Below are 27,677 nucleotides of genomic sequence, written 5' to 3'. Positions count from 1 at the left end.
AGCAAGCTAAGGTGATATTATCATTACTGTCGTTAACATGAATGGACAGCAGATAAAAAACTTTCTGATGCAGATAAAAGAGAAGTAAGAGTTGGCAAGAAGGAAATGGTCAGTGGTGTAGTGGCACTGGTTTGCATTGGCTAGTGAGAGCTGACTGGACCCATCTCTTCCCAGCTCTGTTCAGAGATGTTAAGATGGGTAGCTTTGAAACTGGCCAGGATGGGAGTAGTTACAACCTAGAAATCAGAAAATGCTACAAATAGGGGCTTGTCTCCATAGAAAGATTATTGTTACACATTTACCAGCATATCCCTACAAACAGTGTGAATGGCTGGTGCATTGTGGTTTCCTGAGGATTCAGATTCTAGAAGATTGTGTTTAGAGAGTGAGAGGCAGCAAAAAGCTTGTGGGAGGATAGGAAGTTCCAGCAGCAAGTTCCCTGAGGAAGAACTGAAACCAGAGCTCAGGAAATAACCTAGGTTGTTGTGACACCTGAGTTGAATCTCTGAAGAACAATGGTAGGTCCCAGAGGCAAAGAATGGTCTAACAGAAAGTACCAACCTGTAGACTGTAATGACTTGGCATGTAGCCATCCCGGAAGTAAACCACAGCAACTTCCTGGCCGTCCCTAAAACACAGGATGGAGAAAGCTGTTGTGTTAAATTAAAACTAATGTGTTCAGGGACTTCCCTAGTGGCGCAGTGGTTGAGAATCTGCCTGCCAATGCAGGGGACACGGGTTCGAGAGCTGGTCCAGGAAGATCCCACATGCCGTGGAGCAACTACGCCTGTGCGCCACAACTACTGAGCGTGCGCTCTAGAGCCCGTGAGCCACAATTACTGAAGCCCGTGCGCCTCGAGTCCGTGCTCCACAACAAGAGAAGCCACCACAATGAGAAGCCCCTGCACCGCAACGAAGAGTAGCCCCCGCTCACCCCAACTAGAGAAAGCCCGCGTGCGGCAATGAAGACCCAATGCAGCCAAAAATAAATAAAATAAAATAAATAAATTTATAAGAGATAAAAAATAAAAATAAAACTGATGTATTCAGGGCTTCCCTGGTGGCGCAGTGGTTGAGAGTCCTCCTGCCGGTGCGGGGGACGCGGGTTTGTGCCCCGGTCTGGGAGGATCCCACATGCCGCGGAGCGGCTGGGCCCGTGGGCCATGGCCGCTGGGCTTGCACGTCCGGAGCCTGTGCTCTGCAGCGGGAGAGGCCGCGGCGGTGAGGGGCCCGTGTACCGCAAAAAAACAAAAACAAAAAAACCCTGATGTATTCAGTAGTTCAATCTATTTCCGGGTGCATCAAAATGCATTTAGCTTCTTTGAAAGTCAGTGCACAGGGGTAGCCTGAACAGGGATTCATTGGAAGTATGAAAGTAGACACCCGCACACCATCAATGCTTCCGCTAAACAATGGAGGTATGCAGTGGGGAATGCTTTCTAATATTCCAGATCTAGAGTCATTCTAGTAAGGCCGAAGGCAACCAGAATCAAATTAGGTAAATTTTTAAAAAGTAGGCTCAAAATTACTGAGCAGCAGAATCATATTGCTATATATAATCATATTATAGCAAAACACACTTGTATTTACACTGCTTAAAGTAGCTGATTTTTTTAAATGGTAGGGGGTGAGGGTGGGGAGATGCAAAATATGAATCTAGTTAAGCCACATACTGTCTTTTTGAACTTCTTCCCCTTTTCTTTGATTTATTTGATATTGTTTGATTTATCTGGAAAGTAAATTAATGACTGTTTTGTTAAGATAAAAGCACACTTTGAAAATAGTAAGTGGTATTGTGAAATGCCAGGAGGTTCTTAATTTTTTTTTGTTTCTGTTTCTGTTTTTGTTTTTTGCATTACGCGGGCCTCTCACTGTTGTGGCCTCTCCCGTTGCGGAGCACAGGCTCTGGACGCGCAGGCTCAGCGGCCATGGTTCACAGGCCCAGCCGCTCTGCAGCATGTAGGATCTTCCCGGACAGGGGCATGAACTCGTGTCCCTGCATCGGCAGGCGGACTCTCAACCACTGCGCCACCAGGGAAGCCCAGGAAGTTCTTAATTTTAAGAATCACACATTTCCAGGTCCAAATATGTGTGCTGTAAGCAATGCTACCCAAATATGTGATACTGAAGTCACTTGGTGGTGGCCCCTGAAGGGAAGCACAGGGCCTGGCTTGGAACACAAATCTAGGCCCTGTGAGGTCTTGCATAAGACCTCAGAGAGCAACTCCCAGACCAAGCAAAGAATGAGCTGGCTACTCCTCTTGCTCCTTGACTGCCCAACCCAACTGCCCAGGTCTGACTTGACTAGTCAAGAAGGGCAAGAAAACTTTTGGGAGCCCAGAGGCATATGAAAACCAAGGTTATCCAGAATGTCAGTAGCTCTGATACAACCGGTTAGAAGCAGAACTTGACTTCTCCAAAAATTTCCTGGGATGGTGGGATATTTTCAGAGTTCACCCTAAAGTTCAGACAGAAGGAAGCAAGCCATCACATCTCCCAGAAGAAAGGATTATTTAGGGGAAGTGGGCAGCAGGATGAGTTTCCTAAATCAGCCCTCTATTGGATCCTTGGGGAATGCTCCCTGGACACTTACATAAACAGTCTTCGGTCCTGGTCTAGAGACCCCTTTTCGGCGACATCTTCAAACTTTCGCCGGATTACGTGGATATTCCTGGGAAAGATGGGCAAGGCTCAGAGTGGATGCTCTGTTCTGAGTGGCTCTCCCCAGTCCTGGGGCTATATCTGGAGGTCTCCCCTCCTTGACTTACCTGGCCAGTAGCTCATTCTCTATGGCACGCTGGTCAAATATATTCCTTTCCTTCTCCTGGGCAATCAGTAGCACCCGAGCGCTGGGGAAAGAGCACAGGTGGCCCAAGGTGGCTACAAATCTTGTCTTCCCTCCATCCCACCCCCTCAGAAGTGAGAATGAGAACACGGCTTCCCTGAAAGAGTAGATATTCTCTCTACTCAGGACTGCCTCAGGCATAGACACCTGAGGTGACAACACATTATTTCCTGAGTATAGGAAACGTGAAAAAATGGACATGTCTCTGCCCCTTCTCCAGTAGGTAGATGAAATATTGTAATGATGTCAATCTTCTGTGCAAATTAAAATTTAGACTTAAAACCATCTCAAAAACCCAAGGGGACTTTTTCTTAGAATTTGACATAATGATTCCAAGTTCTTCTGGAAGAATAAAGAGGTGAGAGTACTGAAGAATATTTTGTAAAAGAACAATGCTGGGGGTTAGGGGATAATGACCCTATTGCTAGATTGTGAAGCATATAATAAAAGAGTGTGTGATTCTTTCAAAAAGAAAATAAAAGAGTAGCTCAATGGAATCCTCAACGGAATCCTACAGAAACACTATAGAGAAAACTATGAATAAGGCATTATCTCCTGGGGCCTCCCAACATTTCTGTGAGGTACACAGGGTCACGTTTGGTCCCACAGTATTAACGGGATCACTGGGGCTTACCTGGCCTTTTCCTTTCTGGTTACCCACATGTTTCTTAAAGGAGCAAGAGCTCGAGGACTCAGGGAAGTGCTAATGCCAAAGAACTGTCTGTTTGGCTACCAACCAAGCTGTTTTCAGTTGTCAAGAACAGGTCCAGGTGTCTCCCACCAGACTCTCTTAGTGTCACTGCTCAGCAGTACCAAACTCCATTTTTGCTGTAGATGTATTGCTCTGTGCCCAAGGCTTCTTGCTGAGCTCTTGGGTGGGCAGACTTGGCTTAGGATTTTAAGTGTGGATTCCTGACCTCCCATACTTGGCCTCTTGTCTATCTCTGCTTCTCCCTCCCTCAGCTGAACATCTTGGGACTACACTCTGCCTGACTCCTTTCCACTTAGCTAAAACACAGGTCCTAGTATGCCCCTTCGCCTGGCCTGCCTGAAATCTCTTGAGGTCAGACATGACATTAAGCAGTCTTGGTTTTGAGTTGGGTATCTGGGAGACGACCTAGAAATGGTGCTTTCACAAGCCATCTTCCCCTGAGAGAGTCCTGAGGGCCAATGACCTTGCTCTTTACTTTGTAGCCTGATCTGCTCTGCTCATGAGTGGGAGGTGGCACTTGGCCCAGGCTGGCCTACCTCCAAGAAAAGGTGGAGGAAAGGTTGTAGGTTAAAGTGGAACTGCATGCTCTGGTTAATGAAGCCTCCTGCCAAATAATTGTACTCAGACTCGGAAAACATATTCTACCTCCTCCTGCCTTTAATTCTGAGCAGTCCCTTGACAGCAGGTCTAGGAAAGTTATCAGCTAAGGGAGGTGAAGTAGCAGTAGCATGCTGACTGGGAATGAGGACTCCAGAGTCCCAGTGCTGGCTTTGCCAGTGATCTATGGTATACCCTTGGGTAAGTCAGTTTCTTTCCTTGGGCCCTGATTTCCCCATGTATAAGATAAGGGTGTTAAATAGATCATAGTTCCCAACCTTTTATATCAAGAATTCCCTTTTCTTATCCCTACTCATTCTAACCACAGACACTATATTTTGAAAGAGTTTGAATAAATGTCTAAATTGAAATCATAATTCATTTTCCAGGCTTAATTTAAAAAAATTCTTTAAAAAATTATGAGATAATTGATGAAAATTCATCTGCTCTACAAATGCTTGCACCTCAGTTTTTCAGTCTATACTATGGGACCATTCCTTTCAGAAGAACAGTGTAGTAGAGAGAACACAGGCTTTAGGGGCAGATAAATGTGAGTTCTAAACTTACTAGAACTTACTGTGTGACTTTGGGCAAGTTATTCAACCTCTCTGAGCCCTCCGTTTGCTCTTCTGTAAAACAAAACTCTTTAAATGGTAGTAATTATTACTATCATTATCGTTATTATTGAAAGTACCACATAATGACCCTCACTGAATTTTTTTAAAGCATTTTTCAAATCTATGATTTCATTTAATTCTCACTACCATCCTTTTAGGTATTATTATTACCCCCATTTTACAAGTTCGGAAACTGATGTTCAAGGAAAAGAACAGACTTTAGCAAAGGTCATATTTGGGTCAGCAGAAGTGCCTATTTGACTCTCAAAATGAGGGAATCCACTCCTGGCTCAGGGACCCCACAGCTCCTACCTACCAGTGCCTAATTCTGAGCACACAAGTCTTTTCTCTCCATGTTATTCACAGCCTTGCTAGAGAAACCCTCTGCAGCATTCGTCTATCAGCAGTTCCCTAGCTGACCCATCTCCTGGCTTCACTCTTAAAATACAACCTAGCCAAGAGTTCTACTTGACAAAATATTTGTCTGATGACTTCCAAATGCTCAGAGTCTGAGGTTTCTTGAGTCTTAGTGAGGCTTAACAAGCCCAGAGAGGCTCTCTTGGAGGCAATAAAGTGATTAAGAATGCAGGTTCTAGAGGGAGATGGACTCTGGGCTCTACCACCAACTCATCACTTGACCTTGAACAACGCACTTCACTTCTCTGAACCTCAGTTTCCTCATCTTTAAAATGGGGGAGATGAATAATATCTACCTCAGAGTGTTTGAAATGAGGATTCAATGAGATCCTGTATATGAAGAGCTTAGCAGAAAGTGTGGCACTAGTAGGTGCTCATTAAGGGTAAACTATTAATGCTATATTAACATAGCAATAACTGTCAGTACAGTGGCCGCTCACTTATCCAGAAGTCATATCTGGAACATTTAGCATCTTTACACATCTGGAACACGGTTGAGAAATAGGAAGGAAGCAAAAAAAATGCCTCTGAACAGTTAAAACAGATACTATAAAATCCCTAAATCAAAGTTTATGCATTTACTCATCAAAGAGGCCCTCACACTCATTAGACACAAATATAACAGATCATTTGCTTTCCCAAACTACAACAAATCAGAAAGGAGGTATAAGGATGGCAGTGGAGATTCTAAATTCAAGCAAAGTGACAGCAGTAAGAAGTAAGAGCTGTTAGTAGGAAAACAGACAGAAAAAAACTATGAGGAAAACAGACAGAAAAACTATGAAAAAAAGAATAAGAGGATAAAGCCTAATAACTGGGGCCATTAGTGCAGGCTAACAACCTCACATGCCTCTCTCACTCTAGGTAGCACCCCTGCATTACATCAAGGTGCAATCACTGACTGTCAACGATCACCTGTAGCCAATGAGAAAAGATTAAATTATTATCAGCATCTCTTATTTAAGAAGGAAGCCCAAAACTCCATTAAGATAATTTTGGTGCTTCAAAGTATAAGCTTCTATTTCAAGAAAAATTCCCTCATGATTTCCTAATGATGTCAGGCAAAGAAGTTGCTGTATCCATGAATGCTGAATCTAAAGCAGGATTCTGCTGACACTTTTTCTTCCCCTTACTTGGCTGAGCCGTAGAGTTCCCAGGCTTTGGCAATCCCCATGGCCAATCCCTTGCTGGGATTATTGGAGAGGACCTTGGCAGCTTCTTTGGTCTTACCCAGGACATTGAGAACATGTCTGTTGAAAGAGAGATGCCTACTTAGTAACTGGAAGGACTTGGAAGACCCTTCGGCCTGTGACTCATAGACAATTACAGGAACATCACTTTGAGAGTCAGCTGACCACTAAAAAGCATCCTACCATCATGCTCTTGTAGGATCCACCTCAGGCTGGAATGTGTTAGGCTGCCCTAAGCCTGGCCCGTGGTGTACATGCCCAGAGGAGCCCTGAGACCCTGTGTTTCCACTCCACACAAGCCTCCCAATGAACTGAAACCCCTTTCCCTGAGCCCCAGGTACTGTCTGGAATCCAGTTATAGACCATGTGCAATCACAGCAACCTGGAGCATCACTACTGACTAGAAGTGGATGTTGCTAGGGTCCAGCACTCAGAAGGGAAGCCCCTGTTCCCTCTCCGCCTTGGATTATGACCTCCTTTCAGGTCTCTTTCTTACCTCAGGACCCTCACAGATACTGTTCCTTCTGCCTGGAATACTAACTTGTACAATGAAGGGGCAGGACCAGATGAACCCTGAGGTCCCTTCTTTCTCTGACACACCAAGACCTAATTACAAGTGGAAACTGTGCTACGAGGTGGAAACACATGACCCAAGGCCCAGGAAGGCACAGTCAGCGTTGGAGATCCCTGCCCCCACCTATGACTGTAGGCTCCTCAGGCTGACACCTCACTAGTGTGCCCAGGATTGCCCAAGGGACCCACCGATGCACAGCAGGGGTCCGGGAGGCTAGGCCCCCAAAGCTGGCAGAGATGGTGTTGATTTCAATCTGTTTCAGGGCCGCAGAGCCATCTGTGTTGCGCTGGAACATGTAGTCTGAGCGATTCAGGCCCAGGAACACCGTCTGTGGGGAAAACTGAAGGCTGAGGACGTTTGCCCAGGGGCTGACTCTGAGGGCCTAGCCACAGAGCAGACAGGTACCATGAACTCTATGCAGAGGTGCCAGCTAACACTCCCAAACCCAGTGGAATCATTCTTTGGGACGTTCCAGGATTGGCCACTAATATATAAACCCAGTGGGGACCAATGAGAGGCAGATTCCCATGAGCTCAGGGACTAGGCCAAATTCTTCTGGTTAAAAAGAAAAAAGAGAATGAGATGGGAGGGGCAGGTCCCAGACTGGGGTAAGTGGGGAATGGTTACCTGGGCAATGCCCTCTTTCAGGACTTGCTTGTGGATGTCAAAGAGATGAGCAGTAAAGTTGTCCCTTTTGATGGTGCTGAAAGAGGAAACAGAGTATTTTCTAGGCTACATCGAACATTAAAGGTCAAGGATTTTCATTGTCTCCTGAATCCTCTCTGGGTCTACTGGCTCAAAATTGAACACCCACACCAACCCTGTAGAGAAGAGTGGTTTAGAACCCAGCTTTAGAGCCAGATGACTCGGGTTCAAATCCCAGCTCTACCACTCACTATTGCGCAACCTCAGACAACCATGTCACCTCTACGCTTCAGTTTGCTCATCTGTAAAATGAAGGGGAATATAATTATATTTATAACAGAGAGTTGTAGTGGAGAGTAAATGAGATATTACATGTACAGAATTGAACACAGTGTGTGGTCCCAAGAAGAATTCAAAACTGGCATACGATATGACCATTCTGTAGTTGGTAAGCTTTCTAGTTGACCTAACATTAACTCTCTGTAGCTTCCCCTATGTTCTGGGACCTCCCAGGACAAGTCTTTTCCACCTCTTCCATGGCAGCACTCAGAGATTAGAAGACAGCAGTTATGCCCTGTGCCCCGAAAGGCTTTTCTGACTCAAGCTAAATATCCTAATTTTTTTCTTCAACCAGTCCTTATATGATATCATTTCCTCTGACCCTTATCTGGGTCAGATCCCCCTGGTGTGCACTCTGATAGCACTGTGGACCTCTCCTTTATAACACTGATTGCAGTTGTAATTTTCCATTTTATTTGTGTGATGACTAGTATTGTCTCTCCTATTTGACTATAAACCACATGAGGATGGGGACCATGTCTCTGCTAGCTCATCATCATGGCCCAGTGTGCTACTGTGACATGTGACATGAGGTAGGACCCAGCCAGTATGGTTTTCTGGAGTCTTAGGAAGAAACACCCACAGGTAACTCACTTGTTGCCTCTCAAGATTCAGGGTGGTCTCTGCATGCCTGCTCAAGCCTAACTCTCAGGCTCATCTTGTTACAGGGGCCCCACTGAGCCCATGTAGCTCAGGCCTGCCCTGAAGTTCCTCTCTCCCCAGCCAGCTCTCATGGGGTTTTGCAGCCCTTGGTGAAGAGGAGAGTCCCTGAGCTGGGACTCTCCTAGTTTGCTATTCTAGCTCATGTGACCCTGGGCCTTTTCTCCCTTACAGGCTAGGGTTTGTGTGTATTTCAGAGGAGAGGGTAATAGGGAAGACGGGTTGAAGAGATGGGCTGCAGGGAAGGTCTCACACATAACTGCAGCTTTAGGATAAAGGTCATAAATCAGGCTGCTCATATTTCCCACAATCTAGAATCACAGGTACAAAAGCCGGGCCCATCCCGAGAAAGATCTGAGGAAAAGGTGGTGGGAAGGTTTGTACGTTCAGGACTCAGTGGGTTTTTAGCTCCAAGTCAATGGTTTCCAAACTTCTTACCATTATGAACCTTTCTTGTTTTCACCCTCACACCAATGTGCACATTTTTAAAAGATTTTGTGGGGACTTCGCTGGTGGGCCAGCGGTTAAGACTCCGAGCTCCCAATGCAGGGGCCCAGGTTCGATCCCTGGTTGGGGAACTGGATCCCGCATGCCGCAACTAAGACCCAGTGCAGCCAAATAAATAAATATTTTTTTAAAAAAAGATTTTGTTTAACAAAATAGTTCTTTTCTTTTGAAAAATTAATGAGACATGCAATCATACACACACACACACACACACACACACACATATATTTAATTCTAATTTAATTCTAAAATAAAGAAATTTCCCTTGCCCCAGGGCCTCAAGGGGAAAAAAGATCAAGGGAGAAGAGACAGAGGCGGGGGAATAGAGTGAGTCATTTCAAGGGTTCTGTATCCTCGTGAACTGGGTGTGGCCCAGTCTGCACCCCGTCCCACCCAGAGATTAAGAGGCCTGAAGTGACAAGAAAGGGTCACTGCTTAAGAGAAGTAGGAAATCTGACTTTAAACCCATAACCCCTCCTGCCCTCTGTTTTCTCTAAAACTAGGTTGACTCTCCCTAATTACAATGGAAATTTCAGTCTTCAAAGCAGGGGGGTCATGGGTCAGAGAATCACACAATGTCAGTGTTGGAAGGGACCTTAGATTTAGGCCAACCTCCCATTTTACAGATGAAGAAATTGAGGCCCAGAGAAAGAGAGGAACTTGCTTGAGGCCATATAAATAAGTGGTAGTGCCAGGGTTAGAAGCCAGGTCTCCTAACATCTATTCTACAAATTTTTGTTTCTCCTGGGGAGTACCTGTCCCCCACCCCACCAAGTCATCTGCCTGAGTAATAGCTCTTGACTCCCCAGTCTTCCAATCCCTTGGTTCTAGCACCTCACAGCCCCCAAAGCCCCACTGCCATGTACCTGGAGAGAGTTTGCTCCAGAAAGGCAGCATTCTGGCTGACAGCATCCACCAGCAGGTTGAAGTCCATTTGCACAGCATAGGCCTGCTCCAGCAGGGCACTCGGGACCAGTGAGGGGAAGAGTGTGAACGGGGCATAGCTTACCACCTGATCGAGGAGAGAGAGTGGGCATGGGTTGAACACCTGTGAATGGGTTGTCTTCCTGCAAACATAACCCCATGGAAAGTGTGCCCTACATTTATTGAGGACACACAAACTACAGAATAGTGGTTACCTCTGGGAAGGTAGGGAGGAGAACAGGACGAGGAATGGGTATAAAGAGAACTTGCAGACTTTGTTTTTGGCCATTTTGCTTCTGATTTTTTTTTTAATGTAAAGAGATAAAATATTACAAAGTCTAGAAGACAAACAAACCAAAAAATTATTGAGCACTGACTGTGTGCTCAGCACTGTTTTAAATACTTTACATGGATTCATCATTTAACCCTATGAGAAAGATACTATTATTATCTATACCTAATAAATAGATAAGGGAACTAAGTCTCAGAGAGGTTAAGTAACATGTCCAAAATTATATAAAGCTAATAAGTGACACTGGGACTTGAACCATGAATGTTACTAAACAACAACCACCATACATACACACACACACGCACACACACATACTCTTAGCTAGTTCATATCCAAGCCCAGTCCCCTTGCCTTGTGGCTGGGGGAGAGGGAGAGTCCTGCAGGTAGGGCTGCAGCAGAAGTGGACTCTGGTCTCCAGAGAAGGAGCCAGGAGTGGTTTCCCCTCAGTATTGGAGATGGTGACCCAGGTTGCCAGGCCTGGAGTTCAGCTGCATTCTGAGTTCTCTGGACTTTGGCAGAGTCAGGAAACCTAAATACCATCTAGAATACTATTTTTAGAAGGGGATAATGCATTCTGAGATTTCCAACAACAAATGAACTAGAACTTGGGTAAGAGAAGGTAAGATGACTTTGTGACTTATATTATGACTTTGTGCTTATATTATGAAGCATTCCTGAGTCTAACCTCTGAGTTAATATGCTTGTCATTATAGTAGTATGAGTTAAGGGTGTTAGAACTTGGCATTTATATATTTATTTTTTTAAAAATTATTATTTTAAATGGATAATACAAACACATGATATAAATTCAAAAAAGACACAAGGATACATAGTGAAAAGTACATCTCACTCCCACCCTAGCCCTTCTCCTCCCCAGAGGCAAATGGTATACTAGTGTCTCACATATCCTTCTAGACTAATGTATATGTATACATACATATATTCTCTATTTTTTACACACACACAAGCATATAATACATACATTGTTCTGTCCTTAGCTTTATAAATATTTCAGAGACATTTCCGAATACATTCAAATAGAGCACTCTCATTCTTTTTATTTTATTTTTTAAACATCTTTATTGGAGTATAATTGCTTTACAATGGTGTGTTAGCTTCTGCTGTATAACAAAGTGAATCAGCTATACATATACATATATCCCCATATCTCCTCCTTCTTGCGTCTCTCACCCTACCTGTCCCACATCTCTAGGTGGACACAAAGCACGGAGCTGATCTCCCTGTGCAATCTGCCTGCTTCCCACTAGCTATCTATTTTACATTTGGTAATGTATATATGTCCATGCCACTCTCTCACTTCGTCCCAGCTTACCCTTCCCACTCCCTGTGTCCTCAAGTCCATTCTCCACATCTGTGTCTTTATTCCTGTCCTGCCCCTAGGTTCTTCAGAACCTTTTTTTTTTTTTTTTTGCGGTACACGGGCCTCTCACTGTTGTGGCCCCTCCCGTTGCGGAGCACAGGCTCCGGACGCGCAGGCTCAGCGGCCATGGCTCGCGGGCCCAGCCGCTCCGCGGCATGTGGAATCTTCCCGGACCGGGGCACGAACCCACGTCCCCTGCATCGGCAGGTGGATTCTCAGCCACTGCACCACCAGGGAAGCCCATGGTTGCTTTTTGAATTATGGTTTTCTCAGGGTATATGCCCAGTAGTAGGATTGCCTTCATTATACTGAGGTAGGTTCCCTCTATGCCCACTTTCTGGAGAGTTTTTTTAAAATAAATGGTGTTGAATTTTGCCAAAAGCTTTTTCTGTATCTGTTGAGATGATCATATGGTTTTTATTCTTCAATTTGTTAATATGGTGTATCGCATTGATTGATTTGCATATATTGAAGAATCCTTGCATCCCTGGGATAAATCTCACTTGATCATGGTGTATGATCCCTTTAATGTGTTGTTGGATTCTGTTTGCTAGTATTTTGTTGAGGATTTTTGCATCTATATTCATCAGAGATATTGGTCTTTAATTTTCTTTTTTTGTAGTATCTTTGTCTGGTTTTGGTATCAGGGTGATGGTGACATCGTAGAATGAGTTTGGGAGTGTTCTTCCCTCTGCTATATTTTGGAAGAGTTTGAGAAGGATAGGTGTTAGATCTTCTCTAAATGTTTGATAGAATTCATGTGTGAAGCCATCTGGTCCTGGGCTTTTGTTTTTTGGAAGATTTTAAATCACTGTCTCAATTTCAGTGCTTGTGATTGGTCTGTTTATATTTTCTATTTCTTCCTGGTTCAGTCTAAGAAGGTTGTGCTTTTCTAAGAATTTGTCCATTTCTTCATGGTTGTCCATTTTATTGGCATATAGTTGCTTGTAGTAATCTCTCATGATCCTTTGTATTTCTGCAGTGTCAGTTGTTACTTCTCCTTTTTCATTTCTAATTCTATTGATTTGAGTCTTCTCCCTTTTTTTCTTGATGAGTCTGGCTAATGGCTTACCAATTTTGTTTATCTTCTCAAAGAACCAGCTTTTAGTTTTATTGACCTTTGCTATTGTTTTCTTTGTTTCTATTTCATTTATTTCTGATCTGATCTTTATGATTTCTTTCCTTCTGCTAACTTTGGGGTTTTTTGTTCTTCTTTCTCTAATTGCTTTAGGTGTAAGGTTAGGTTGTTTATTTGAGATGTTTCTTATTCCTTGAGGTAGGATTGTATTGCTATAAACTTCCCTCTTAGAACTGCTTTTGTTGCATCCCATAAGTTTTGGGTCGTCATGTTTTCATTGTCATTCGTTTCTAGGTATTTGTTGATTTCCTCTTTGATTTCTTCAGTGATCTCTTGGTTATATAGTAGCGTGTTGTTTAGCCTCCATGTGTTTGTATTTTTTACAGATTTTTTTCCCTGTAATTGATATCTAGTCTCATAGCATTGTGGTCAGAAAAGATACTTGATATGATTTCAATTTTTTCTTAAATTTACCAAGGCTTGATTTGTGACCCAAGATATGATCTATCCTGGAGGATTTCCCATGAGTACTTGAGAAGAAAGTGTATTCTGTTGTTTTGGGATGGAATGTCCTATAAATATCAATTAAGTCCATCTTGTTTAATGTATTACTTAAAGCTTGTGTTTCCTTATTTATTTTCATTTTGGATGATCTGTCCATTGGTGAAAGTGGGGTGTTAAAGTCCCCTACTATGATTGTGGTACTGTTGATTTCCCGTTTTATGGCTGTTAGCATTTGCCTTATGTATTGAGGTGCTCCTATGTTGGCTGCATAAATATTTACAATTGTTATGTCTTCTTCTTGGATTGACCCCTTGATCATTATGTAGTGTCCTTGTCTCTTGTAATCATCTTTATTTTAAAGTCTATTTTGTCTGATATGAGAATTGCTACTGCAGCTTTCTTTTGATTTCCATTTGCATGGAATATCTTTTTCCATCCCCTCACTTTCAGTCTGTATGTGTCCCTAGGTCTGAAGTGGGTCTCTTGTAGACAGCATATATATGGGTCTTGTGTTTGTATCCATTCAGCCAGTCTGTGTCTTTTGATTGGAGCATTTAATCCATTTACATTTAAGGTAATTATTGATATGTATGTTCCTATTACCATTTTCTTAATTGTTTTGGGTTTGTTATTGTAGGTCTTTTCCTTCTCTTGTGTTTCCTGCCTAGAGAAGTTCCTTTAGCATTTGTTGTAAAGCTGGTTTGGTGGTGCTGAATTCTCTTAGCTTTTGCTTGTCTGTAAAGTTTTAATTTCTTCACTGAATCTGAATGAGGTCCTTGCTGGGTAGAGTAATCTTAGTTTTAGGTTTTTCCCTTTCATCACTTAAATATGTCCTGCCACTCCCTTCTGGCTTGCAGAGTTTCTGCTGAAAGATCAGCTGTTAACCTTATGGAGATTCATTTGTATGTTATTTGTTGTTTTTCCCTTGCTGCTTTTAATATTTTTTCTTAGTATTTAATTTTTGATAGTTTCATTAATATATGTCTTGGCATGTTTCTCCTTGGATTTATCCTGTATGGGACTCTCTGGGCTTCCCGGACTTGATTGACTATTTTGTTTCCCATATTAGGGAAGTTTTCAACTATAATCTGTTCAAATATTTTCTCAGTCCCTTTCTTTTTCTCTTCTTCTTCGGGACCCTTATAATTCAAATGTTGATGTGTTTAATGTTGTCCCAGAGGTCTCTGAGACTGTCCTCAATTCTTTTCACTCTTTTTTCTTTATTCTGCTCTGTGGTAGTTATTTCCACTATTTTTTTAAAAAATAAATTTATTTATTTATTTTTGGCTGCATTGCGTCTTCATTGCTTCGTGCAGGCTCTCTCCAGTTGTGGCGAGCGGGGGTTACTCTCTGTTGTGGTGCACAGGCTCAGTAGTAGTGGCGCATGGGCCCACCTGCTCTGCAGCATGTGGGATCCTCCTGGACCAGGGCTCAAACCCGCGTCCCCCACACTGGCAGGTGGATTCCCAACCACTGCACCACCAGGGAAGTCCCTTCCCACTATTTTATCTTCCAGGTCACTTATCCATTCTTCTGCTTCAGTTATTCTGGTATTGACTCCTTCTAGAGAATTTTTAATTTCATTTATTGTGTTGTTCATCATTGTTAGTTTGCTCTTTAGTTCTTCTAGGTCCTTGTTAAACGTTTCTTGTATTTTCTCCATTCTATTTCCAAGATTTTGGATCATCTTTACATCATTACTCTGAATTCTTTTTCAGGTAGACTGCCTATTTCCTCTTCATTTGTTTGGTCTAGTGGGTTTTTACCTTGCTCCTTCACCTGCTGTGTGTTTCTCTGTCTTCTCATTTTGCTTAACTTACTGTGTTTGGGGTCTCCTTTTCACAGGCTGCAGGTTCGTAGTTCCCGTTGTTTTTGGTGTCTGCCCCCAGTGGCTAAGGTTGGTTCAATGGGTTGTGTAGGCTTCCCAGTGGAGGGGACTGGTGCCTGTGTTCTGGTGGATGAGGCTGGATCTTGTCTTTCTGATGGGCAGGACCACATCCAGTGGTGTGTTTTGGGGTGTCTGTGACCTTACTATAATTTTAGGTAGACTCTCTGCTAATGGGTGGGGTTGTGTTCCTGTCTTGCTAGTTGTTTGGCATAGGGTGTCCAGCACTGTAGCTTGCTGGTCATTGAGTGGAGCTGGGTCTTAGCATTGAGATGGAGAACTCTGGGAGAGCGTTTGCCGTTTGATATTACGTGGAGCCAGGAGGTCTCTGGTGGACCAATGTCCTGAACTCGGCTCTCCCATCTCAGAGGCACAGGCCTGACACCTGGCCGGAGCACCAAGACCCTATCAGCCACATGGCTCAGAAGAAAAAGGAGAAAAAAGAAAGAAAGAGAAAATAAAATAAAATGAAATAAAGTTATTAAAATAAAAAAATATATTAAAAATAAAAAATTTTTCAAAAAAAGAAAAAAAAATGGAAGAAGGAAGAGAGCAACTAAACCAAAAAACAAATCCACCAATGATAACAAGGGCTAAAAACTATACTAAGAAAAAAGAAAAAGAAAAACAAAAACGGACAGACAGACCCCTAGGACAAATGGTAAAAGGAAAGCTATACAGACAAAATCACACAAAGAAGCATACACATACACACTCACAAAAAGAGAAAAAGGAAAAAAAAAAAATATATCTTTTGGGAAGTCTGAGGTCTCCTGCCAGTGTTCAGTAGGTGTTCTGTGGGAGTTGTTCCACATGTAGATGTATTTCTGATGTATTTGTGGGGAGGGAGGTGATCTCCATGTCTTACTCCTCTGCCATCTTGAAGGTCTCTCTCATTCTTTTTAATGGCTGTATAGTATTCCATTCTTTGTATATAGCATAATTTATTGAATCTAGCCTTCTATTATGAACATCAAGGTGGTTTCCTTTGTTTCCTCCATTACACCTTGACATTTCAGTGAACATCATAGAATATACATTCTAGGCATATTGTGTGTGAGAAGGTTCATAAATTGTAAATTTCTAAAAGTAGAAATGTCAGGTAATTAATGTAAATCCAATTAAAATTTTCTATGTAATTCCCAAATTGCCATCCTCAGCACCAATTTAAGACAAAATTAAGGAAGGGTGTTTGTGAGAGTAAGGTTTTTTTCAGCTTGAAGCCTTTAGGAGTTAGAGTGGGAAATATTGCACATATGTAAGGGGTGACTTCATACGCTGAGTGCATGTGTGAAAATTGGAGGGGTATTTCCTTGGTTTTAAAGCTCAGAACTCTGACTCCTCCAACAAATCCCATGTGGCATGAAAAACTCCCAAAGAGTTTTTCTGTTAAGACTTCCTTCTGCCTCTGTCCATGTGACTCATTATGCCCACTTGGATTTGGGATGAATAGTACAGCGCTGTTCTCTGCTGTCCATAGGCTAAAGGCTGAAACAGTCTTTTCACTCTCGATAGATACACAGACATAGTCATATTCTTCTATTATAAGAAAAACTATAGCACATGCATGACAATAAACATTCATCTTCACAGCCAGGAAAACAATACAACAGAGAGTGACAGAAGTAAGAACTCCTACCTTATCTAAAGGGGGCAGTCATAACTCCACTCTAGCCAATTGCTGCCATGAAGGAAGGTGAGATAGGATTGCCAACTGACCTGATTTTTCAAGATAAGCTGGGTATCTAGAGTTTTTCTTTTTAATTTCATGATTTTAAAAAATGTTGAATAAACAAAATAAGAAATGAAAGAGGAGAAATAACAATGGATACCACAGAGATATAAAAAATCATAAGAGAATACTATGAACAGTCATATGCCAACAAATTGGACAACCTAGAAGAAACAGACAAATTTCTTGAAATGTACAGCCTGCCAAGACTGAATCAAGAAGAAACAACTTGAACAGAGCAATCACTAGAAGTGAAATTGAATTTGTAATAAAAATACTCCCAGCAAACATAAGTCCAGGACTGGATGGCTTCACAGGGAAATTCCACCAAACATAAAGAAGAACAAATACCTATCCTTCTCAAACTATTCCAAAAAACTGAAGAGATGGGAGCACTCCCAAATTCATTCTACGAGGTCACCATTACACTGATACCAAAACCAGACAAAGACACTACAAATAAAGAAAATTACAGGCCAATATCTTTGATGAATATAGATGCAAAAATTCTCAACAAAATATTATCAAACTGGATCCAACAATACATAAAAAGGATCATACACTGTGATCAAGCTGGATTTATTCCAGGGTCACAAGGATGGGTCTACATTCACAAATCAATCAATGTGACACACTACATTAACAAAAGGAAGGATAAAAATCACATAACAATCTCAATAGACACAGAAAATGCACTTCACAAAATTTAACATCCATTCATGATAAAAACTCATCAAAGCGGGTATACAGGGAACATACCTCAACATAATAAAGGCCATTTATGACAGACCCACAGCCAACGTAATACTCAACAATGAAAAGTTGAAACCCTTCTTGCTAAATTCAGGAACAAGTATGCCCACTCTCACTGTTTCTATTTAACCTAGTATTGGAAGTCCTACCTACAGCAATCAGACAAGAGAAAGAAATAAAAGGTATCCAAATTGGAAGTGAAGAGGTAAAACTATCATTATTTGCAGATGACATGATACGCTATATGGAGAACCCTAAAGTCTCCACCCCAAAACTATTAGAACTAATAAATGAATTCAGCAAGATAGCAGGATACAAGATTAATATACAGAAATCTGTTGCATTTCTACATACTAATAATGAAATATCAGAAAGATAAAGTAAAAAACAATCCTGTTTAAAATCTCAAAAAAATAAAATCCCTAGAAATAAATTTAACCAAAAAGGTAAAAGACTTATACTCTAAAAACTATAAAAACATTGATGAAGGGAACTGAAGATGATTCAAAGAAATGGAAAGATAGCCCATCCTCTTAGATTGGAAGAATTAATATTGTTAAAATGGCCATACTACCCAAAGCAACCTACAGATTTAATGCAATCCCTATCAAAACACCCATGACATTTTTCACAGAACTAGCACAAATAATCCTAAAATTTATACAGAACCATAAAAGACCCTGAATTGCAAAGCAATCCTGAGAAAAAAGAACAAAACTGGAGGTATAATCCTCTCAGACTTCAGACTATACTACAAAGCTAGAGTAATCAGAACAGCATGGTACTGGCACAAAAACAGACACATAGATCAATGGAACAGAATACAGAGCCCAGAAATAAACCCATGCACCTGTGGTCAATTAATCTACCACAAAGGAAGCAGGAATATGCAATGAAGAAAAGACAGTCTCTTCAATAAGTGGTGCTGGGAAAACTGGACAGCCAAATGTAAAACAATGAGACTAGAACATTCTCTCATACCATATTCAAAAATAAACTCAAAATGGTTTAAAAACCTAAATGTAAGACCTGAAACCATAAAATTCCTAGAAGAGAACACAGGTGGAACATTCTTTGACATAACACAAAACAAAAAGACAACCTACGGAATGGTAGAAGATATTTGCAAATGATGCGACTGACACAGGGTTAATATCCAAAATATACAAACAGCTCATATAACTCAATATCAAAAAAACAAACAACCCAATCAAAAAATGGGCAGAAAACCTGAATAGACATTTCTTCAAAGAAAACATACAGATGGCTAACAGGCACATGTAAAGATGCTCAAGATCGCTAATTAGAGAAGTGCAAATCAAAACTACAATGAGATATCACTTCACACCTGTCAGGATGGCTATCATCAAAAAGACTATAAACAACAAATGTTGGAGAGGATGTGGAGAAAAGGGAACCCTCGTACACTGTTGGTGGGAATGTAAATTGTTTCAGCCAGTATAGAAAACAATATGAAGGTTACTCAAAAAACTGAAAACAGAACTACCATATGATCCAGCAATTCCATTCCTGGCTATATAGCCGAAGAAAATGAAAACACTAATTCAGAAACATACACCCTAATGTTCACAGCAGCACTATTTATACTAGCCAAGATATGGAAGTAACCTACGTATCTATCAACAGATGAATGGATAAAGAAGACAAGGTATGTATATTCAATGGAATACTACTCAGCAATAAAAAAGGATGAAATTCTGCCATTTGCAACACAGTGGAGGGTATTATGCTTAGTGAAGTAAGTCAGTATGATATCAGCATACTGTATAATATCACTTATTTATAGAATCTAAACAATAATACAAATGAATGTATATGCAAAACAGATTCACAGATATAGAAAACAAAGGGGTTTCTATGTGGGGTTACCAAAGTGGGAGGGACAAATTAGGGGTATGGGATTAACAGAAACAAACTACTATATATAAAATAGATAAGCAATAAGACTATACTGTATAGCACAGGTAATTATACCCATTCCCTTGTAATAACCTATAATGGAGTATAATCTGCAAAAATACTGAATCACTATGCTGTATACCTGAAACTAACACAATATTGTAAGTCAACTGTACTTCAAAAAAAAAATGTTGGCTCTGACCTTTTATAGACAATCTGGTGAAAAAACTGTTAACAATGCTTGCCTCTGGGGAGGGAAAACCATTACTGGAGGAAGGACTTATTCTACACTGAATACCCTTTTGAATTTTGTGCCCTGGTCATGTATTTAAAAAAATAAATTAACTCTCTAAACATTGCAGGAGCCAACTATTTAATCTGCACGTGGCTGGTCTGTAGGCCTGATCTACAGGACGAAGTTCACACTCTTCTTCTGCCCAGTACCCAAAGCCTCTTGGCTGTCTGACTTTGGCCTGAGTCTTTCCCACTATATCCACTTATGTCCCCTGCATTCAGCTGCATTCTCTTGAACATGTTTTGTCTTTTCCTTCTTTGGGGCCTCTGCTATGCTGTTCCTTTCTGCGATTTGTCTTTAAAGATATAGTTCAAATACTACTAATAAATTGATCCTTCTTCCAGGTGACCTATACAGTATCATGGGAGAGGCAGTAAAAAATGTAATTTCAGAGCATGGACTCAGGAGGCAAACTCCTTGGATTTGAATTCTGGCTCTGCCAATTATACCACCATTTAAATGACCTCTGAGAAGTTACTTAACTTCTCTGGGCCTTGGTTTCCTCATCTCTGCTATGGTGAGGATTAAATGAGTTAGAGATTCCAAAATGTTTAGAATAGTGCCTGGCAGGTAGTAAATACTCAATAAATGATAGCTAATATTGTGTAGCACGTGGCCTATATTTCCTCATAGAACTGACATTATTATTTTTTTAAAGACTTTTTGATGTGGACCATTTTTAAAGTCTTTATTGAATTTGTTAAAATATTGCTTCTGTTTTATGTTTTGGTTTTTTGGCCACGAGGCATGTGGCATCTTAACTCCCCAACCAGGGATCGAACCCATACCCCCTACATTGGAAGGTGAAGTCTTAACCAGTGGACCACCATGGAAGTCTCCAGAACTGACATTATTTAATTTTGTCTTGTGGTACATTCTCCAACTAGACCATGAGCTCCAGAGTTCAGAACCTCTGCCTGACTCACCTGTGTCTTCAGTGCCTAGAATGGCCAGGCATAGAACAGGCACCTGGTAAAGATTTGGAATGAAATCCCCCACACATACATACACATACACACATTTCCTGTCTTTTTTCTCTGGACTGGAAATCTCACTGAGGACTGTGCCTTTTCTAGGCTCCATTGACTTCCAGAAGGACCAGCTGTTGGACCTGCACACAATACCTACTGATTAACAGAAGAAATAAAATCTCGGAGTGGAAGGTGCTTCATCATGGGTTCTCACAAGAAGTTCACAAAATCTGAAGTTCACAAACCATGCAATTATATTCCCAAAGCCAGAGGCAGACTTTTTATAGTATCAGCCTACCTTAGGTGACAGCCATTCTCATTCACTTGGGCCTCAGTAAACAGTTATTGAATTTGGACACTCAGGCCCTTAACTAGGTTCTGGGCACACAGAGACAAAAGAGTATGTGGCTTGGTAATAAAAGTATGTGGCTTGGGACTTCCCTGGTGGCGCAGTGGTTAAGAATCCACCTGCCAATGCAGGGGACATGGGTTCAACCCCTGGTCCAGGAGGATCCCACATGCCGCAGAGCAACTAAGCCCGTGCACTACAACTACCAAGCCTGTGCTCTAGAGCCCGCAAGCCACAACTACTGAGCCCGTGTATCACAAACACTGAAGCCCACGCACCTAGAGCCCATGCTCTGCAACAAGAGAAGCCACCACAATGAGAAGCCCGTGCACCACAACGATGAGTAGCCCCCGCTCACAGCAACTAGAGAAAGCCTGCGTGCAGCAACGAAGACCCAACGCAGCCATAAATCAATCAATCAATAAATAAATTTATAAATTTGTTTTAAAATAAATAAATTTATAAATTTGTTTTAAAAAAGTATGTGGCTTAGTTACTAATGTGGATAAACATAAGGTATATTTTAAGGCTAGAAGAGCTTGTCTAATATGCTTCTTTGTGTAAAAAATGGGGAAAAGGAATATATACGTATTTTCTTCTTATGAGTAAACTAACTAAAAAAATAAACATACTAAAACACGGGTTGCCTTCAGGGACGGAGAACTGAGTGGCTAGGGAATGTAGAAGGAAGGGTTAAACTGTAAACTCTTATACACTTTGAATTTTGAAGCCTGAAAATGTCTTAGTTAGTCACAAAATTAAAAGTTTTTCTTTTTTAAAGGATGAGATTTTTTTAAAGATGTGGTTTAGACTAAGCAGTTCAACTTTTATGTATCAACCCTAGAGAAACACTCATACAGGTGCCCAAACAGGCATGTATGTGGACGTTCCCTGTAGGGCTATTTGTAGTCATAAAACATTAGAAATCACCAGAATAACCATCAGTAGAGGAAAGCTAAACTGTGATCCATTCACACTTGGAATCCTATGCATCAGAATGAAGCTGACCTTTACGGAGGGAGTTGGAAAGAGTTCAAGACAGATTGTTAAATGAAAAGAAAACAAAAATATATCACAGCATAATATATATCATCCAATTTGTCTTTTAAAAACCATATACAGTTGACCCTTGAACAACACGGGTTTGAACTGCACAAGTCCACTTATACGCAGATATTTTTCAATAGTGAATACTACAGTACTACGCAATCTGAGGTTGCTTGAATCCATGGATGCTGAAACTCTGATACAGAGGAACCGCATATATGGAGGGCCGACTATAAGTTATATGCAGATTTTCAACTGCGCAGAAGGCTGGCACCCCTAACCACAGCACTGTTCAAGGGTCAACTGTATTTCTTTATATACATATATATGTATGTAAACGCACAGAGAAAGACCTGGAAGGATATACCACAAACTAATTACAGGGAACGCAGTGTGACTAGGGGGCCTTAAAAACTAACAGTTTACTGGGCAAGGTGCTTCACATGAATTACCTTCTAATTCTCTTACCAACTCCATGAGGTAGGCCCCATTATTATTCCTTTTTATATTTGAAGAAACTGTAGTTGACAGAGGCTATGTAACTTACCTAAGTCACACTTCAAGCCCCAGACTTAAATATGATTACTCTAGCATGGTGCTTTTTAACTTTACATACTTCTAGAGATCAATTTTAGTTATTGAAAAAATAGATAATCCAAAGGAGCTGCCTCCAGCCTGGCAGGGGCCTAGTAGGATCCAAGTAGTGTGGTCAGTGCTGTGAGGAGGGGTCAGGGGCTTACATCCGAGGAGCTGGGCTCTTGTGAGGTCCTCAGCAACACTCCCTCCGCAAGGGCCCGGTCCACAGCCTGCCTTGTTAGCTCCTCCAGCTGCTGTTCATCCTGCAAGAGGCTCCCCCAGCCGGTGGCCATCCCGACCTGCAACAGAAGGAGAGAGAAGGGCTGACACATGGCCTGGGGCCCAGCAACTGGCAGTGTGGTACAGGGGAGTGAATACTGGCTGGCAGGTCTTAACAATTTCCATGAGCACAAAATGGAAAGCTTGACAAAGCATTTCCATTGACACTCTTTCTTTTGAGTCCTAATCCAATGATGGCCTTATTCTCACAGTAAGGAAGCGGAGGCTCAGAGAGATGAAATGACTTGCCCAAGGTAATGACTAGTAAAACCTGCACTTGAACTCGGGTCTCTGGACTCCCAGCCCAATGCTTTCCATTGGAGAAAGAGGCGCTAATAACATATGTGATCGTGGCAAGTTCTTTCTCCTCCCAGAGCTGCAGGTTCTCTACCTGTGAAACAAGGGGCCTGGGGTAGACCATGGTTTCCAAACCGGCTGAATATTCTGGAGAGCTTGGAAAAGAATACAGATTCCTGGGCCCTACTAGAGATTCTGATTCAAAAGGTCTGAGGGGAGGGAAGGGCTGAAGCTCTGTATTTTTAATAAATTTTCCTGGGATGGGAACTACTGCAATATATTATTAATTTCCCTTCTAGCTCCAACAACACATGTTGGCAGGTTTCAAATAAATTATGTGGGAGTGGGGGAAAGGAGCTCTTTGTGGAATACTATTAAATGCAAATAATGTGAACTCCTCCCTCATACTAACCAGAGGCAAACTCACTAGCAGGAAATGATTACATTCCTTGTATGGACATCTATCATCATAGAACCAAAAGACAGAAAATATTCTTGAGAAATCATATTAGCAGGATAGAAATAATTGAAACCCAAGTGCCCAATGTAATAGGAGGAGTACAACTGGCTGCCAGAGACACACAGGGTGAACCAACTCACACTTTGACACTCACTGATTTTGCAGCAGGCCCCAGGGGTGTAAGAAAATCTGGATAAAAATCTGGAAACACCAGTCATTAGAACATGGCTGCCCAGCTCAGTGGTCCCAGGAAGAGAGCTGGAGAATGACAAGTAACGTCCATCACATTCAGCTCCATCACCCACTCCCCATGACAGAACTGGTGCTAGACCAATAATGATAGTCTGTTGGCCTCAGACCTGGGTTTGAATCCATAATAATTACTTCCTTTATAAATAAGGTCACCATGTGGATTAAATGAAAAAAAACCTGTGTGTAGTTCCTTAGCAGTGTTTGAAGCTCTATACATGGGAGCTTCTGTTTTGGTTGTACCTACTTTACAGGTAGAAGACTTGTCAGAGGTCAACCAGCAGGCTGGTAGCAGAGCCAAGACTAGAACATGTGACTCTGACATTAGAGCAATGGAACCCTCCATTGGCCCCCATCTCTTCACAACTCTGGGATTCTATCATTTCCGCCTGCTGTTGGGTTTTGTTTAGCTGGCATAAACACTGATTGGCATCTAATGCCAGGACCCTGACTGAAGACGCAAAGAAAGATAAGACAAAAATAATTACTATGAGAAGTGCTAATTGGGCCCTTTGTTTTTCTCATTCTACGGTCTCAATCCTTCTTGTGGCTTTATTTCTGTTTTGCTGATGACACTCGAATCTATAACTTCACTGCAGTGCTTTTCCTGACCTTCAACGGAGAATATACAACTGCTTACTGAGAGTCTCCATAGAACCAGAATAGAACGTGTTGTTGTCTCCCCATAAAAATGCTCCTACTCTTTTTTTTTTTTTTTTTTTTTTGCGGTACGCGGGCCTCTCACTGTTGTGGCCTCTCCCGTTGCGGAGCACAGGCTCCGGACGCGCAGGCTCAGCGGCCATGGCTCACGGGCCCAGCCGCTCCGCGGCATGTGGGATCTTCCCGGACCGGGGCACTAACCCGTGTCCCCTGCATTGGCAGGCGGACTCTCAACCACTGCGCCACCAGGGAATACCCTGCTCCTACTCTTGATGAACCCGACCCAGGCACCCAAGCCTTGTACATACGTCTTTCCTACACCCCATTCTCCCCAAATCCTGTGGATTCTATCTCAGTATACAGTACTCTGAATTCCTTGATTTTTCTCCACCTTCACCGTTAGGAGGCGTGGTTCCGACTACCACCATCTCTTCCCTAGGCACGAAACAGATTCGGAGTGATGTATCTTCAGGACACACCAGCTAGTCTCCCGCTTCCAGGCCTTGGCATTTGCTGTCGTCTCTCTTTGGGACAATCCCCACCACTCCGACCACCGCTCACGACTTAGTTTCAGAAGCCGTCCCTGTTTACCGCCCAGGGCTTCTTTCTACGGCCCATTAATTTTCCCTGTATCATTGGGAATAGTGTGTCTTGATCACTTCTCTAGCTCCAGCGCCTACTAATGTATTCACTGAATGTTAAATGAAAGAATGATGAATGAATGACATACTGGAGACAGATCACCAGAAGCCTTAACACGCCCACAAGAAAACCCCGGTCGGACTTAAAAGCCAAGGGCGAGGCCAATGCCTGCGTGAGGCTCGGGGCAACAACACGGTCTCCTGCCCAGGCCTGCCCCACCTCACGGCCCGCTCGCTCCCACCAGGGGCAAAGTTTGGTTCTAATTGCTTCCACTTTTGTTGTTTTAAAAAAACCAAACTCCGGCTCTAGTCTCACCGGCACCGAGTGCCTGACACCAGCACAATCTGGAGTCAGGAGATCTAGGAAATCTGCAATCAAGAAGCACCAGCCCCACCCCCTCACTGGACACCAGCTTCCAGGTCCCTGCCATGGGTATGAGCTGCGACATCTCCTGGTCTCCAATAGCTGACAGACCCCCTCCCTCATGGTCTTCCTCCCGAAGAAACGTGACCCTTGCCGGCCGCCGTTGCCGTGCCCCAACCTACTCGTTCGTCGTCCTGCCGCACTCCGTACTCAGGCCCCCTCGCGCCTTTACCGGAGCTTCATGGGGCGGGGCCTCGATGTGATCCAACGCGCTTGCGCGCCCCCTTCGACCCACCCCCACCCCCACCCCCACCCCACCCCCGACCCCACCCCGGGCAGGGCTTAAAGAGCAGCGGAGCTGGACGGTGGCTGGGAAGGGGCGGTCCGTGTGAGGGCCGCTATGGAACGGCACGTTGGGGAGGAAGGGAGGAGTAGTGTTGGGTTAGCCGGGAGCTACGGGTTTACAAAGCTAAAGCTCGTAGGGCGTCAGAACTGCTGACTTCCGATGCAAGATGGGGAAACTGATACTCAGAGTGGGACAGTCACTGCCTTGGGGATACACAGTTGGTGGTAGTGGGTGTGGTAATAGAGGCCCAGAGACAGAGACAGAGCCCAGCGCAGGGTCCCATAACACGTTAAAGGCTGAGCCAGTGTTGGAACCCAAAGAACAGCCGATTTCCCCAACCCTGGGACAGCTGCAGGAAAAGCCCTAATGGCAAAAGGAAAGTAATTTCATTTTTCCAGCAGTTTTAAAGTTAGGAACGTTTGAGGGTGATCTAGTGTTTCACAAAATGTCCAATATCATTTGCATCAGGATCTGGTGCAGTTTTGTTTTTTTTTTTTAATGCAGATTTTTTTTTTATCCCTACCTCCATCTCACCCCTTGGCAGCTTCCCACTTCTTTAACTGTTCCTTCTTTCTGGATTGTGATAGGATTCTTCTCATTCTGAAGCACCTGATATGAATTTTAATTAAACTGAATTGATCAGTCTGGGCTCTGGGGAATTAACCATGACTAAGAGCCCTGGCTTTCACATCTGATTAAAAGGGTAGACAGGTAAACAGTGTTTTTCTGGGGAAGTACGGAAGGCTTTTGGGGTCTTGAAGGACAGGTAAGCATGTGTAAACAGTGAAGGAAGTAGGGGTGGAGGTTAGAGGCAGGAAAGGGGCTAGTGTACCAAGTAGCAGGAGCAGAAACAGCGAAGGCAAATAATTCTGAATGTGGCTAGTCTTGTTTTAGAGACAATGAGGAGTTTGGTGTAGATACTGAGGAGGGTCTGGGTGTTGGAGTAGGCTTTTAGGAGCTCAGTCTTGGGGAGGGAGCCTTGGATGCTAGGTTAAGAAGTTTAGCATTTGTCCAATGAGTTGTCTAAGGATATTAAGGAAGAGGGAGACATGGTGTGTTAGGTGCTGGTTACAGCATGGCAAATGGTTTGTAAGTGGGGAGACCGAGGCCAGAGAGAGATCTCAGAGGTAGTTAGGTGTGAGATGATGTGGTGGGGCCGAGAAGATAGAGAGAAGGGGACAGATTAAAGAGATATTTAGGAGAGAGAACTCTGACTGATTATAAATCATTGGCCCAATCCAGGGTACAGGATGTTTCCAACTCCTTAAATAAAGTATGTGGGACTTCCCTGGTGGTCCAGTGGGTAAGACTGCATGCTCCCAATGCAGGCGAACCGGGCTCATGTCACAACTAAGAAGCCCACATGCCACAATGAAGATCCCACGTGCTGCAACTAAGATCCAGTGCAGCCAAAATAAATAAATACATAAATATTTTAAAAATAATAAAGTATGTACATTCTCTACCTACAGGACAGCCTGAGCTTTCCAATCTTGTTGGTGGTAAGGAAGGGATAGGTGGTCTGGTTATTGCCACAACTGTGATTTTATGATGTCCCTCTTTTGTCTGGT

At 42.7% G+C, this 27,677-nt stretch overlaps 2 protein-coding genes across 5 annotated transcripts in view; one reads left to right on the top strand and one right to left on the bottom strand.

Moving 5' to 3' along the window:
• The window catches only part of ACSS2 (acyl-CoA synthetase short chain family member 2), a 74,113-nt gene extending 52,452 nt beyond the window's left edge, over positions 1–21,661 (top strand). The window contains exon 17 of the mRNA XM_067013260.1: positions 20,944–21,661. Coding sequence (XP_066869361.1) covers positions 20,944–21,002 — 59 coding nt within the window. The 3' untranslated portion in view covers positions 21,003–21,661. The remainder of the gene's footprint in view (positions 1–20,943) is intronic.
• The window catches only part of GSS (glutathione synthetase), a 46,731-nt gene extending 20,668 nt beyond the window's left edge, over positions 1–26,063 (bottom strand). For 3 of the 4 annotated variants that reach the window (XM_059039061.2, XM_059039062.2, XM_059039058.2), the window contains exons 1-9: positions 25,943–26,063; positions 22,975–23,109; positions 9,970–10,115; positions 7,580–7,655; positions 7,141–7,280; positions 6,322–6,438; positions 2,769–2,849; positions 2,594–2,671; positions 562–628 (exon numbers count right to left, since the gene is read on the bottom strand). In XM_059039061.2, the coding sequence (XP_058895044.1) occupies positions 562–628; positions 2,594–2,671; positions 2,769–2,849; positions 6,322–6,438; positions 7,141–7,280; positions 7,580–7,655; positions 9,970–10,115; positions 22,975–23,103 (834 nt within the window). In that variant the 5' untranslated portion in view covers positions 23,104–23,109; positions 25,943–26,063. Of the gene's footprint in view, positions 1–561; positions 629–2,593; positions 2,672–2,768; positions 2,850–6,321; positions 6,439–7,140; positions 7,281–7,579; positions 7,656–9,969; positions 10,116–22,974; positions 23,110–25,938 lie in introns of all 4 variants that reach the window. The other variant, XM_067013267.1, reaches the window with a different exon arrangement.
• Positions 26,064–27,677: the final 1,614 nt, after the last annotated feature.

The sequence above is a fragment of the Kogia breviceps genome, chromosome 14, assembly GCF_026419965.1.
Source record: "Kogia breviceps isolate mKogBre1 chromosome 14, mKogBre1 haplotype 1, whole genome shotgun sequence".
In the NCBI taxonomy this organism is placed as follows: Eukaryota; Metazoa; Chordata; class Mammalia; order Artiodactyla; family Physeteridae; genus Kogia; species Kogia breviceps.
Note: the sequence above shows the minus strand (reverse complement) of the source record. Positions and strands in the feature narration are given on the sequence as shown.